Here is a 12827-nt window from a genome sequence, read left to right on the forward strand (position 1 = left end):
CTTTATACCCGTTTATTCTTTTCTTCTTAGTAACTTCTTTTCTTGTGCTTTTCCTCTTTTTAAAACCCATTCTTCTAACTTCACACATAACTTCATTTAGGCTTACTTTTTTTCTTTTTTTACAGCAGTTTTACTAATAGGTTCTATCGATAATTGCTAATAAGCTCTATATTTTTTCAAGCTTCTATAATCAGCAGAAATTTAAAATAATAATATCAATAAATAAGATGTTGATAAGTTTTTTCATTACATTTTAGTTGCTACTTTGGGTTACTATTTTACAAAGGAAAAGTTATTTCAAATAAATATTAATTATAAGAAGGTATTATTTACAAAAAGGAATATTATATTTATGTACACTGAAAAATATGTTACTTTTAAAGATTTTAATATCAATTTTGCGAAATTCCTGATCCTGCACTTTAGTTTCTGACAATTTCCGCAAAATGTTGTAAAATTTGTGAGAGACATTTTTGCAAGAAACTTGTATTTTTATTTTAAAAATAAGGTTAATTCTAGATGTTTGTATTTAAACTCACTATTGCTGATTATTTTATAGAATGTCAAAGAAACAGTATTAAATTCTAGAGACAGGAGTAAAATTCTTAGCACGAAAATTCAAAACACGATTTTTCTAAACAAGCACTGGCGACTGGGAAAGAATATGTTGATAGAAAAAAGAAACAAGTTCCGTTTGCTCGGTAACAAGAGTAAGACAGGCTGAAATATTTATGCGACAGGAGTAAAATTTTATTTCTGTGAAGTCTCTAGTAGCTATTACTCGTAGCAGTTTTTTGATCTCGTGTGGAAGAGTTATGATAAAAACAACTTCAGCACGAAAAATATTCGACATCCAACAAAGAAAATTGAAGATAAGGGAAATAAAAAGTGAATACTTCGATAGGCATGGAAAATTCAAACACGATCTAGAAAAGACACGAAAAATGTTTATAAAAAGCTTAATACTTTGACAATGTTAAAAATAGACTGCAACATATTATCATAGTTAAAATTTCAATGGTATTATTGTCTTAATATGATACATGTTCTGAAAAACGTTCGCTCGTTGTTATAGTATTATTTGCGATAATTTAACTGATATTAATTCATTTTATTTTTTGTTGTTGACTCATGGTTACTTTAACGATCAAACTGGAAATAATAATCCACGAATATGCTTTACATCATTCTACAAGTTTTAAACAATTTTTAAAGAAAGTGTCTGTTGATAATGCGAGTTTCAATTGTTTCCTGGCCACTTGTAGAATATTTTACTTAAAAGTGTTACTTAAAAGATTTCTAAATCATATCTACAACATGTCCTACTTAAATGAGGCCACCTTGATTTTGTGTCGTAATTGGTTACGAGAAAATCTATTCAAACCAAGTATGCCAATATTCAACCACATATTTACAAGGAATAACTTACTCCCTGTTTTACCTGCACAGAAGAAAATCAAACCATTAAAAAAGTAATAAAGTAATAAAAAAAATTTATAAAGTGCTTCATCAAAATAAAGCCTCTTCTGATTATAGCCAAAATACCAGCCACATTTATGTATGACTTGAAAAATGCGATGTTGCCTACCATTTACCAATATCTGGAGGACACTAGCATCAATGTCAAGACTGGTTTTAATAATGTTAATCTTCAGTTCTACCACTGACTAAAACTGCATTTTTTTGTTTATATACTGCCCTACTAGAAATAGCCCCCACGTTTTTTTTGGGGGGGGGATTGAAGAACAGGTCGTTCATGACAAGTAGCCTGTTATGCAAAAACTACCAAACTTCAACCTAAACTGAGGCATTATCCTACTGGAAAATCTGACTCGGACCACCAGTTATCTCTGCAATAAATGGGTATCTGGCGATTTTTAGTAATCGGTAGTCTTCAAGTGGCCTGGTGAAAACAATGTTAAGTTTCTACCAAGCGTTCTTACGCGATTTAAGAGCCTCCACATTTCTGCCAATTGTGGAAAACTCTTTGTTTCTTATCTGTTTAATTTTATATATCATACAAACAATTTGGGATATAAAAGTATTAAAGAGTATGCTAAGTATAAAGCTATCCTCAAGCATAGGAGACTGGAAAAAAGAGTTTAGAATATGCAGACAGTTTTGTGTGTAATTGGTGACGTGAGAAAAGAGGAAGATTTCGTCTACGTTATACGGAAAAGTAGAAGCTCATTTTTATTACGTGTGAAGACCACAGCCAAAGTGATCGAGGAGTTAATCTGGCATCTTCACCTTGCCGCCTAGAACAGAGATTCCAGATTTTTGTTCGGCCAAGAAACTCTAAATAATAGTACGGTAATAGGACAGTATAAATAAAGCTCATTATGGTAATTGTAAGCGTTGTAAGCTACAGAAAATTATTTTTAAAATATTTAATCGTTGAAGTGAAGATTTTTCATTGTTTTATCATTAATTATCTTAAGTTTGGTTCATGTCCAACAATTAAATTCGTAGATCTTGTGCTATATCTTGTCTAGTTATAAATTTGTTTTTGGTGCATATACATATGAAAATAAATAAAATAAGCCGAATTATGGTTTACTTCGAAATTAAAACTTCAAAGAACTGTTACAAATGTTGAAAATAGTAGTTAAGGAAACATAAAAGAAATTAGGACGATAGGAAACGATAGAAAGACGATAGGAAGTACTAAGGCAATATTTTATAAATGCTTGTTCTTTTCATAATTTGTTGTTGTTATTACAAATAAATTGAAAAATAAATTGGGCTTTCATTGGACCAACCTTCACGAATCTTGGCTCAGTAAGGGTTAGAAGAGCCGCTGTTATCCGATATTGCCGATATAAAGAATTTTCCGATTAACCCGATATTCTACAGCCACTTTACAACCAATATCGGCCCAATATAGAATTGTCAGATACTCCCGATATTTAATATTCGTTATTCAGATATATATGGACCCCATATTGGCCCTATGTATGTCATTCTAGGACCAATATTAAAAAATTTAGACTTCCCAATATTAGTCGATTGGTGCATGTTCTTATAGGACCCAAAGTGAGCCAATTTTGAACCTAATTGGGGCCAAATTGTTGTTGGGGTACTTATGAAACTTGCCAATAACAGCAAGCCTGCTTAGGAATCAAGCTAATTTTTAAGACAGAGGGACCGTTTCCTTCCGTGGCGCCATCTATGACCAAGAATACGAATTCAGCAGCATTCACGGCACAGCCGTTTTCCGAGGAAGACCCAATCACACTCCATTCATTTACCCACAGATCGTAATTTTGACCTAAACCGGTGAATGATCTATCTTCAATTCAGTATCTTCAGAAGTATTTATTTGCTATTTAAACTTGGAGGACATGGTGACCCCAACTGATTTAACGTGCACCAGCCACCATTTAATACATGTGGATTTTTCGGCCAACGGGATTCGAACTCATGTTGTCACGAACACGAGTCCAACGTCCTGTCAATTCATTTCCTAATTTATTCAATATATTCCTATTAGAAATACTATATTTTCGTTTTCATATTCTTTCAATATCTATTTTGTTGGCATTTTACTTGAAATAATTCCAAAATAGGCAACAGAGAGATTGAAAAAATTATTAATTATTGGTGGGATCTAAGTATAATTCGTGGTTTCAAAACTCATCACTGGTTGTAAAAAGGACTAACTCGTCCCACCAGTCACGGAACCCTAGTGTTCCGCGAAACACCATTTGATAACCGCTGACCTAGAGGCTTCCGTTTAGAAAAAAATGCGGGAAACCTATTTATTGCCATTTTTAATGAGAATTGGTTGAATTGAAGATTTTCGGGCAGAATAATTCCTCAATTTATGACAGAAAACTTTCACAGTGGTGGTTTTTGAATGAGAGAGTGTTCGTCATGAATGGTAAGTATTTTTCCTTAACTTCAATCCCCAAGAAAATGAGAGGGCGATACTCAGTAGGACTTTGCGTGTCATAAAGGGGTCATTTTTAATCTGAGGCAGGATTGAAGGCTACCTATTCTCTGCCTTCCATATATTGGGAAATGGTTAGTAATATCGCATATTTTAAGTCGTTTATAAATGGAGCGAATACTAAGAGCAGATTTTTTTGGGAATATTTTCTCCAAAAGGAAATTAACGTCCATCAAAATTCTGGCCAATTTTTGATTAGCTAAAGCACTGTGTTTGTCTACCTCCTGAACCATTTATGATAGGACCCTGCGCAACGTGGACAACAGTTAATTAGTGCAGCATTCTTATTTTTAAAAATTGTTTTTTTTTTCTTCCGGAGAAACGAATGATTAAGTTTATTTGGGAGGGGAACATAGAGTTTGGAATTGGATTACCGTTAATTAAAGAATTCTGATTTATCAGTTATACGCGATTCTGTTGCATTTTCAGTTTATAAGAACAGTGATTTACTACCTTACAGCTCTATATAATCAGAAATGAGTTTACTGGGAGTCTACGGCACGCACTTTAATACTTTTTCTGTCTTATTGTAATAAATAAGCTCTCTAGAAAAGTTCCAGTGAATAGCATTTGACGTTACCAAATTAAAAGCTTAGAAACTATTTGAAATCGAGTCTAGAGTTTGTTTAGAGGTATGCTTTTAAAAAATTTTTCTGTAAACCTAAATAATATAAAAACTAAGTCAATTAAAATTAAAAAAAATAATAAACTATTTACTAGGACGCATATCCTTTGGACAAATTGTTTGATTTCGATATATTTTGATTATTATATGACTGTCACTACCAACATCAATATCGCTTCATTTCCGCTGTCGAAGAATACTGGGTATGGTTCATTTTTTATGAATTAAACTTTAAAAATATGATTTTAATAGTGGATTAACGTCTATTCACAAGGAGGGGTAACAAATAAGGATAAAACATAGTGGATTTGTTTTTCAATAGCAAGGTAAAAAGCAAGCATAGAAAGAAAATGAAGAAAAATAAAGATCCAGCTGAAGAACAAGCATAGAAAGCAGGGGAGAAAACGCAGAGAGTGAAGGAAACAGCTGTGGGGACAGATTATGAATCCAAAATGCCCCTGGCATCCTAATAGTGGTCCCTGCATTGAAATTATTTTTGCTTAGTAAATAATTGAAGGTATATGATTTTTAGCTTTGTGCATGATTGCGTAGTGTTGATGATTAATATCGATTTATAAACTATTGATTTTTTTTCTTTTTCCTTTAAAATTATTCTACTATTTTAGGTATATTTTTGGTAGTTTTTCTTCTTACATTTTTAAAGTGTTTTTATCTTTATATATATATTTTTTAATTTTATGAATTTTTCAAGCAGTGTATATTTTTATTAATGAAAAGGAAAAATATATATTTATTGCATATTACCAAGTTTAGTTATATCTATAAATTATTCACTTTAACATTTTTAGCCATTACCAGAAGATATAATTTTGAACTGCATTTTGATAACTACCTCCATCATATCTGGAAAGCTTATCTAATCTCTATCTCGAAGCATTTTTAAATAATACTGTGTTGAAACTGTTTAAACACAAACCATAACTTCAACAACAATACTATTTTTTTATTTGTTCTCATTGCATGGAATATTTTGCTTTCTTTACAGATTACAGATTGATTTATTTATAAATGACAACTGTTAGTTTTAAAAGTATAGTTTGAACCAGCAGTCGTTAGATGAAATCATACAACATATAACTCGAGGAAAAGGATTCACGTTGCTGATATTGTGACCATTGTAAAATAAAATGAATACTCAAATTTCATAAAACTTTATGTTTTCTGGTATATGCTATGAGCATAAATTTCATCAAAATTTTAAAAAAATGTTTCGTTATTCTATTTTTTTTAAATAAAAAAAACTCATAGTGCCTGATGGGTTTAGCTTTCCTAATAATCACCTTACCGTGGGCACCATATAAGTGGATTAATGTCGCCTAAACAACACTAGAAGGGCATGTAGAACAGAGAGATAAATTAAACCCTTGTTAGAACCAGGATTCGATCCCAATATCTCCTTGGTATGAAACCAAATTTTTGATAACCATACAGACTAAGGCCGGGATAGCCTGGTAGGTAGGGCACTGGGCATATGTCCAAGAGTATGTGGGTTCAATCTCCGCCGGCCGAAGACTCCCCGTGTTGTAAATGGTGACTGATACACTTTAAATCTGTCGAGTCGTTAAGTCCTCCATGTTCCCATGACAAATCAATTTCTCTGAGGTTACTGGTCCAGGAGTTTCCTAGTTTTCTGGATTGGTTCAAAATTGCAGGGCTATGGAATTGAATATTAGTATTCATAAACCCAAAAAGTACGTTCAAACGGCTGTTCAACGATGGATAAAATAAAAAGCAAAAAAATTTATAAGAAAAACATACAGGGTGAGCGCGATGGTTCAGGGGATAGAACATTCGCCTTCAAATGAGGTGAATTGGGTTTGATTCCCAGCAATGGTTATTCGATACGAATTCCGCATCCGGCTTGCATCGATTGCTGACGTGAAATATCCTCAGTGGCAGACGTATCATGGGTTAGAGTCCCTTTGACGTCAGGTTAACCGTGGGAGGTTCTCGGGGTTTTTCTCTCCATGAAACGCAAATGCTGGTTAGTTTCATCAAAAAGTCCTCCTCGAAGTCAAGCTTTTTCCCACTACACAAAATTTCTCCTACATTCTAGGGGTTTCCTTGTCTTCTGGATTGTGTTCAAAATTACAAGGTTACGGAGATGGACATTAGTTGTCGTAAACCTAGAATTGGGTCGGCTGCTCAACGACGGTTATAAACTAAAATAAGAACCATACAGTCTGATTTGCCTGCTTCGTCACTTTTTTTTCGATCGTCTCGTCTTCAATTTAATGTCTTTAATTAATCTTCAAATTACTTTGATGAGGTTTCGAGTTAAGGAAACATTTTCATCATACATTTGAGAGATCATGTTCGGATCCCAATCACGTGATATATGATGTTGCATCTTGAAATCATTTGATTAAACTATCTTAATGAATCATTTGATTCATTAAGATAGTTTAATTGCAATTCAGTTATCTGTTAAGATTGTTTAGTTCGGTAGAAGAAATTTAAACGTATAGTTTGCTTTTAAAAACTAAAGATAATCCACTAAGTTACTACTATAATAATATCTTAGACATTATTTTTCGAAATATTACAACATTTATCATTGCGAATTATATGCTTGTTACATTTCATTAAAAAATCATGTATTTGTTACTCTACGTTTTGTTACATTGTTACAAAAAAACAAAAAATAAAACATCGATTAAGTTTTACTATCAAAAGATTTCCAAATACCTCCATCCTTTTGTTCGATTTTTCGTCATAGCATTTTAATAAAAGCTGAACAAACCAGCTTTACGCATTTTGGCCACCTTTTGAGAAACTATTTATAGCAAATTTTTTGATTAATAAAATTATGGAAGAGGCAACAATTTATAAAAAAACATTAAAATAATTGTAATTGAAATGAAACTGGAAGCATCTTTTTAACATACATATTTCAGTAAGTAATAAAACGAACTATTGCTTTTAAATAATTCACATACAATAACTTCCAATTGATAAAAGTAAGGATAAAAGACTGATTTCTATTGCTTCAATCAAAGAATAACCAAAGTAAGGCCACAAAATTGCCTTAAGGGTTGCCCTAAAAAATACACATTGCATTATCTATTAATTGGATAACACTCGGACGGCCGAATATTCGGTATACCCAGAACGGCCATAAGCGGTCAAATTGACCGGTCCTTAAAAACATTGATAAAAATTGAATGTTAAGGTATATTAGGTTAGATATTGTTATTTTCATGTTCTCATATGAATCATAGTCTAAAATATTTAATTTTATTCATTTATTGAAAAAAAAAACATATTGAGTCAGTGGTTAAATGATAAAAAATAATTGTACTAAAGTAAGATTTAATGCATTTTAACTCTTTTTAAACACAATAAGAGGTGTTCGGGCTAATATCTATTTAATATTTATTATGTTACAATCATTATTTAATTGTGATATGTTAATAGTAATTGGGGTAATAATTAGAATACATAATAATTTACTCACAAAAGCGATAGCTCAGTCTTTTTCACAAGAAATACATACACTAATTTTTTTCACTTTTGCGGTACATGGTCCACAGATATATTTCTTGCAGTTTTCACACATATTGACTGTTTTATTACCTTTACAATTCTCTGCTACTTGACATTGTTTCCTTTTTATACCATGCGTTTTGGGATCAGTTGAAATGTCCTTCTTAGGAATTATTTTGCGCATGTCAAGATGTTTTTTTCTTAACTCATCTGATAATTTCAAAATAAAGTCTCTGCGACTTATGTTGATATCGATCAGTTCCTTATATAAAACCCACGCATTTATGGCTGCTAAGTCAAGGATGTTGAAGAATACATGAACTGGCCAACGTCTTGAACAGGATTTCACAGAATATTTTCTTGCCATCTGATCTACCACATCAACACCATATTTCGTAGAGTTGTAATATGTTATGACTTCCGGAGTCTTTTTCTCTGTATTTGATGCATTCAAATTTGGATGGAGGGAGCTCAGAAGAAGGACATTTTTTCTTTTTTTGCACTGATATGAGGTTAATGTTATGCCATTACTGTGCACTATTTTGCTGGAAAAAAGTTCATCCTTTGTTTTCTTGAAGCTTTCGGGAATTTCTTTTTTTGCTCTATTGATTGTACCTACCAAACTAATGCTTTTCTGTTTCAAGTTTTGAGCTAAATTCAGGGAGGTAAAGAAATTGTCCGTTGTAACATTTCTCCCACTATTATAAAATGGCTCCATCAGTCTGTATACTGCATGCTCTCCAACAGTCATTGCTTCAGGACGTGTCTCATCTTTTCCAAGATAAGGAAACGCATTCGAAATATATTTTGATGACACATCTGTAGCTAACCAAAATTTAATACCAAATTTATCTGGTTTATTTGGCATGTATTGAAGAAATTTGCATCTAACTTTAGTTGGAAACAGTTGTTCATCAATGCAGATATTTTCTCCAGGTTTATAACAAGATAGGCAATTTTCAATGAATTGCTCCCAAATTTCGGAAACGAGAGCAAATTTATCAGCCACTAGCCGCTGCGATCTCATTGATTTCAAATCAAATCTTAGGTATCTAAGAATNCAAGATAGGCAATTTTCAATGAATTGCTCCCAAATTTCGGAAACGAGAGCAAATTTATCAGTCACTAGCCGTTGCGATCTCATTGATTTCAAATCAAATCTTAGGTATCTAAGAATTTCCTTGAATCTATTTCTTGGCATAGTTTCAGGAAAATAATTATGTCCCCATTTCTTTGACCACAAAGCATCAATTGAAAGTCCTTCTGCAAGTAAAGCACCTCGAACATAAAGCAAAGAAATAAAGGCATCTAGTTCTTCTAAAGAAACTTTCCAGTTGATATTTTTGCACCTCGCACTTTCTGCATCTGTGCACTTCTGTATATGCTTCAACATCTTTTCATTTATAAGCAGACGCCATGTGCTGCTTGCAGAATTAATGTTGATATTTCTTTTCGCAAACGATGTGGGTCCACTTTTTTCCTTCAAAACATTCTGTGTGGGCAGTCTTCCGGGAATATTTTGCTGAAGATATTTCCAAACAGTTCCATTTTTCGTTATTTCTTCCTCAGAGTTATTATTAGATAATATAGAATCATTCAAATTATCTCTCTTTTTACTTAATCTTGGTTTGAAAGAACTGCATTTATTTTTCCCTTGAACTTTTTTCCGACTTTGAGCAGGCAATAATTCTTCATCTGGTTCAGAATCACTATTAGAACTTGATTGACAATCACTTTTATCGCCACAGTTTTCAACATCAATTGTATACAAAGAGTCTTTTTCATCATCAAAATTACATTCATTCTTCTCATTATCAGAATTATTAGCTTCAGAACCAGAATCATCTGACGAAATAGTTTGCATCATCTGCAAAATTTCTTCTTGAGTAAGCAAATTTTTTCCAACAGTTCTCCGGGACATTTTGAATTACAGAAAGAGAAACGATAAATAATAAACAATATGTAGATAAAAAAAAGAAAGAAAACTTTCCAGTAAATTTGCTCACTTAGTTAGAAATAACATATTACAACCTCCGAGTTCAAATTCAATAGTCTAAATATGATGCACGCCTTCCGAAGGAGACAAACGAACATTCCAAAGATTCGCGCATGCGCAGATTACTTTCGAACAGGTGTGACTGAAGGTCACCCTCTATCTTTCTTTCGACTATTCACACCCCTTCATTTTAGTATAATTAATGATGCTTTAAAAATGACAGTAACAGAAATAACTAAAACCGGTCATTTTGACCGGTATTGGCCATTTTAGGTATATTGTAAATTTACACAAAAACTAATCAAAATAAATGAGTGAAATTTCTTGTGGATGATGTTTATTAATATTTAGGAAAAGTCAGAAAAAATCAAAGAAATCGGTGAAAACCAAAAAAAATTAAACGCGATTCAAATCGTTTTGCGGTCAAAATGACCGGTCCGGCCGTTCTAGTGATAAACGTATCATTATCAAAAAAAAAGTTAATTTGATTAATCGAAAACTGATTAAGAAAATTGTGTTTTGTTTTGGACGTAAGAAACTGCTTTAGTCTTTAAGATAAATTTATTAAGAACAAAGTCTCTAATAAAATAAAGCAATAATTCAAAAAGACATAATTATTGTAAACAAACCCGCATGGCGGAAAAAAAGTACACACAGTCTCGAATTGTTTTAATTAACATTAATAACATTTCCCGCGAGAAATTTTTTTTTGTATCTAATTTTCTCAATCCATCAGGTTACATTAATATGATGTTGATTAAATTATTTTAATTATTTATCCTTTGTTTATAAACTAAGCAAAAAACTTCCTTCTAAATTCCTTCTAAAAAGATGTAAAGAGTAGATTTCGCATTTTTTTATTAATCTAAATTTTTTAATCTGTTTATTAGAAATATGAAGCATCAAGCATATATTTGATTAAAAACAAAAATAATTTAAAACTTTAATAAAGTATATCTACTTCCAAACTTAATTGATTATATAACACAAAAAACCCTTTATTTATAATATATAAGTAGTAAAAATGTATACCTTAAGGAAAAAGCCTTTTTAGATATTTTTTTTTAAAAAAATAACCTGGACACATATATAGTATTGTGTAAATTCGTATAGCAATAATTAATTTACGAACTGTGATGGTTCAGTCGTTAAAGTCTATGGGTGGATCCTAAATTAATCCACCCTGTGGCGTTTTTTTTTTAATCTCGTGAAGCAAGTTTTTGAAATCTCGCTAAATTAGGTTTCCGGAAAATATTTCGGGAAGATTATTTTGAACGTCCTATCACACCACGATCACACCAGCAAAATTCTTAAACCTAATTGGTTATTTGATATGTATACCTACGCGAAAGTTGGATTTCGTTAGAAAAAAAGGTAAAGAGGGTTTATTTTTCGTGATTTATTCGTCTGATCTCTTGCTGCTAAAATCATGTTATTATTTCATTTTTTGAGTAACGGTAAGTTATTTTTTTATCCATTAAAATTGTTTTAATAAATTTGTAATAATTTAAATTGGTTTTTCTTTTTGTAATAATTTAAATTAATTTTTTCTTTTTGTAATAATTTAAATTGTTTTTTCTTATTTTTTTTTTTTTTTTAATAATCAAAAAGGAACGCTGATCCCAGTAATAATCGACAACTTGGCGAGATTTCAAAAAGTCACCAAGTGGGCTATTCTTGGATTTTACCAAGCCTTTAAATTAAAATGTCCTTAACAATGAGAATAAACACATTTATGTTTGAGATTACCATTGACGGTTAAATATAATATTTCTTTAATTTTCAATAACTTATACTAGCCTGAATGTTTTATTTCAGTACGCTTTACTTTTGCACCTAAACTATGAGTTAAGCTAGATTTTAGGATATTTACTTTTTTCAAGTGGTTTCATCTGTTTCTTTATTTTAAATATTTTCTTAAAATCCTGTTTCCAGGACAGCGCAAGTGTTCCCATTCTTGAGTTTTTAGGGAATATACATCCACGCAGACTTTCGCAAGAATACACAAATTTAAAAGCGTAAAGCCATTTATTTACTTCAGATGTATTTTTAAAAAAATTACATTTCATTTCAGGAAAGTTTGGGTATCATGTTAACAAATATTTATCATGAAATTCTCTTTAGTTCGGTAATCGCTTCAAAATACCGCCAACTAAAGAGTACATCAAAGGGTCTAAAAGAAATATCCTGATAAAAGACACACAAAAATTGCCCAAAGGTGAACAGAGTGAATTTTATCGTAAAAGAGAAAATGAGGAGGCTTCAAAGGCAAATTGTTTGTAAAAACGCAAAAAAAAAAGAACATCTTTCGCTACGCCATTTTGAAATATTCCATCGTATATTAGTTTTTCACTCGATTTAGCTCTGTCGTAGGATCAATGATTTGAAGGAGGAAAGTATCAAAGCGAATTTTTAGAATTTTTTTAAAGAAAATGCTTACAGCCATTTTACCAGTATTGAATATAAAATGCTGCTGCGAACATATTTTAAAAATATGCGTTTATAAAAGCATCTTACCTCTTCGTAAAGGTTTCTATTTACTTTATGAATAAATCTCCTTCTGCTAAAAGTGGTTATTTATGTGAACTTAGTTCATATCTTGCATTAATTTCTTATAACGGTGGAAAATTTTATACCAGATATTTTGAATTTAAACCTTTTTTACTCGGTAAAGGAATATAGTAGACCATAACATTCGCTTTCAACAGTTCATTCATATATATATATATATATATACATATATAAAT

General features: G+C 31.5%; 1 protein-coding gene across 1 annotated transcript; it reads right to left on the reverse strand.

Annotated features, from left to right (window-relative positions):
- Positions 1 to 8067: 8067 nt before the first annotated feature.
- Positions 8068 to 10005, reverse strand: LOC122268604 (piggyBac transposable element-derived protein 1-like). Its single transcript, XM_043038604.1, has one exon. The coding sequence runs from the start codon at positions 10003 to 10005 to the stop codon at positions 8068 to 8070; it is 1938 nt and encodes a 645-aa protein (XP_042894538.1).
- Positions 10006 to 12827: the final 2822 nt, after the last annotated feature.

This window comes from Parasteatoda tepidariorum, chromosome 8, assembly GCF_043381705.1.
Source record: "Parasteatoda tepidariorum isolate YZ-2023 chromosome 8, CAS_Ptep_4.0, whole genome shotgun sequence".
In the NCBI taxonomy this organism is placed as follows: domain Eukaryota; kingdom Metazoa; phylum Arthropoda; class Arachnida; order Araneae; family Theridiidae; genus Parasteatoda; species Parasteatoda tepidariorum.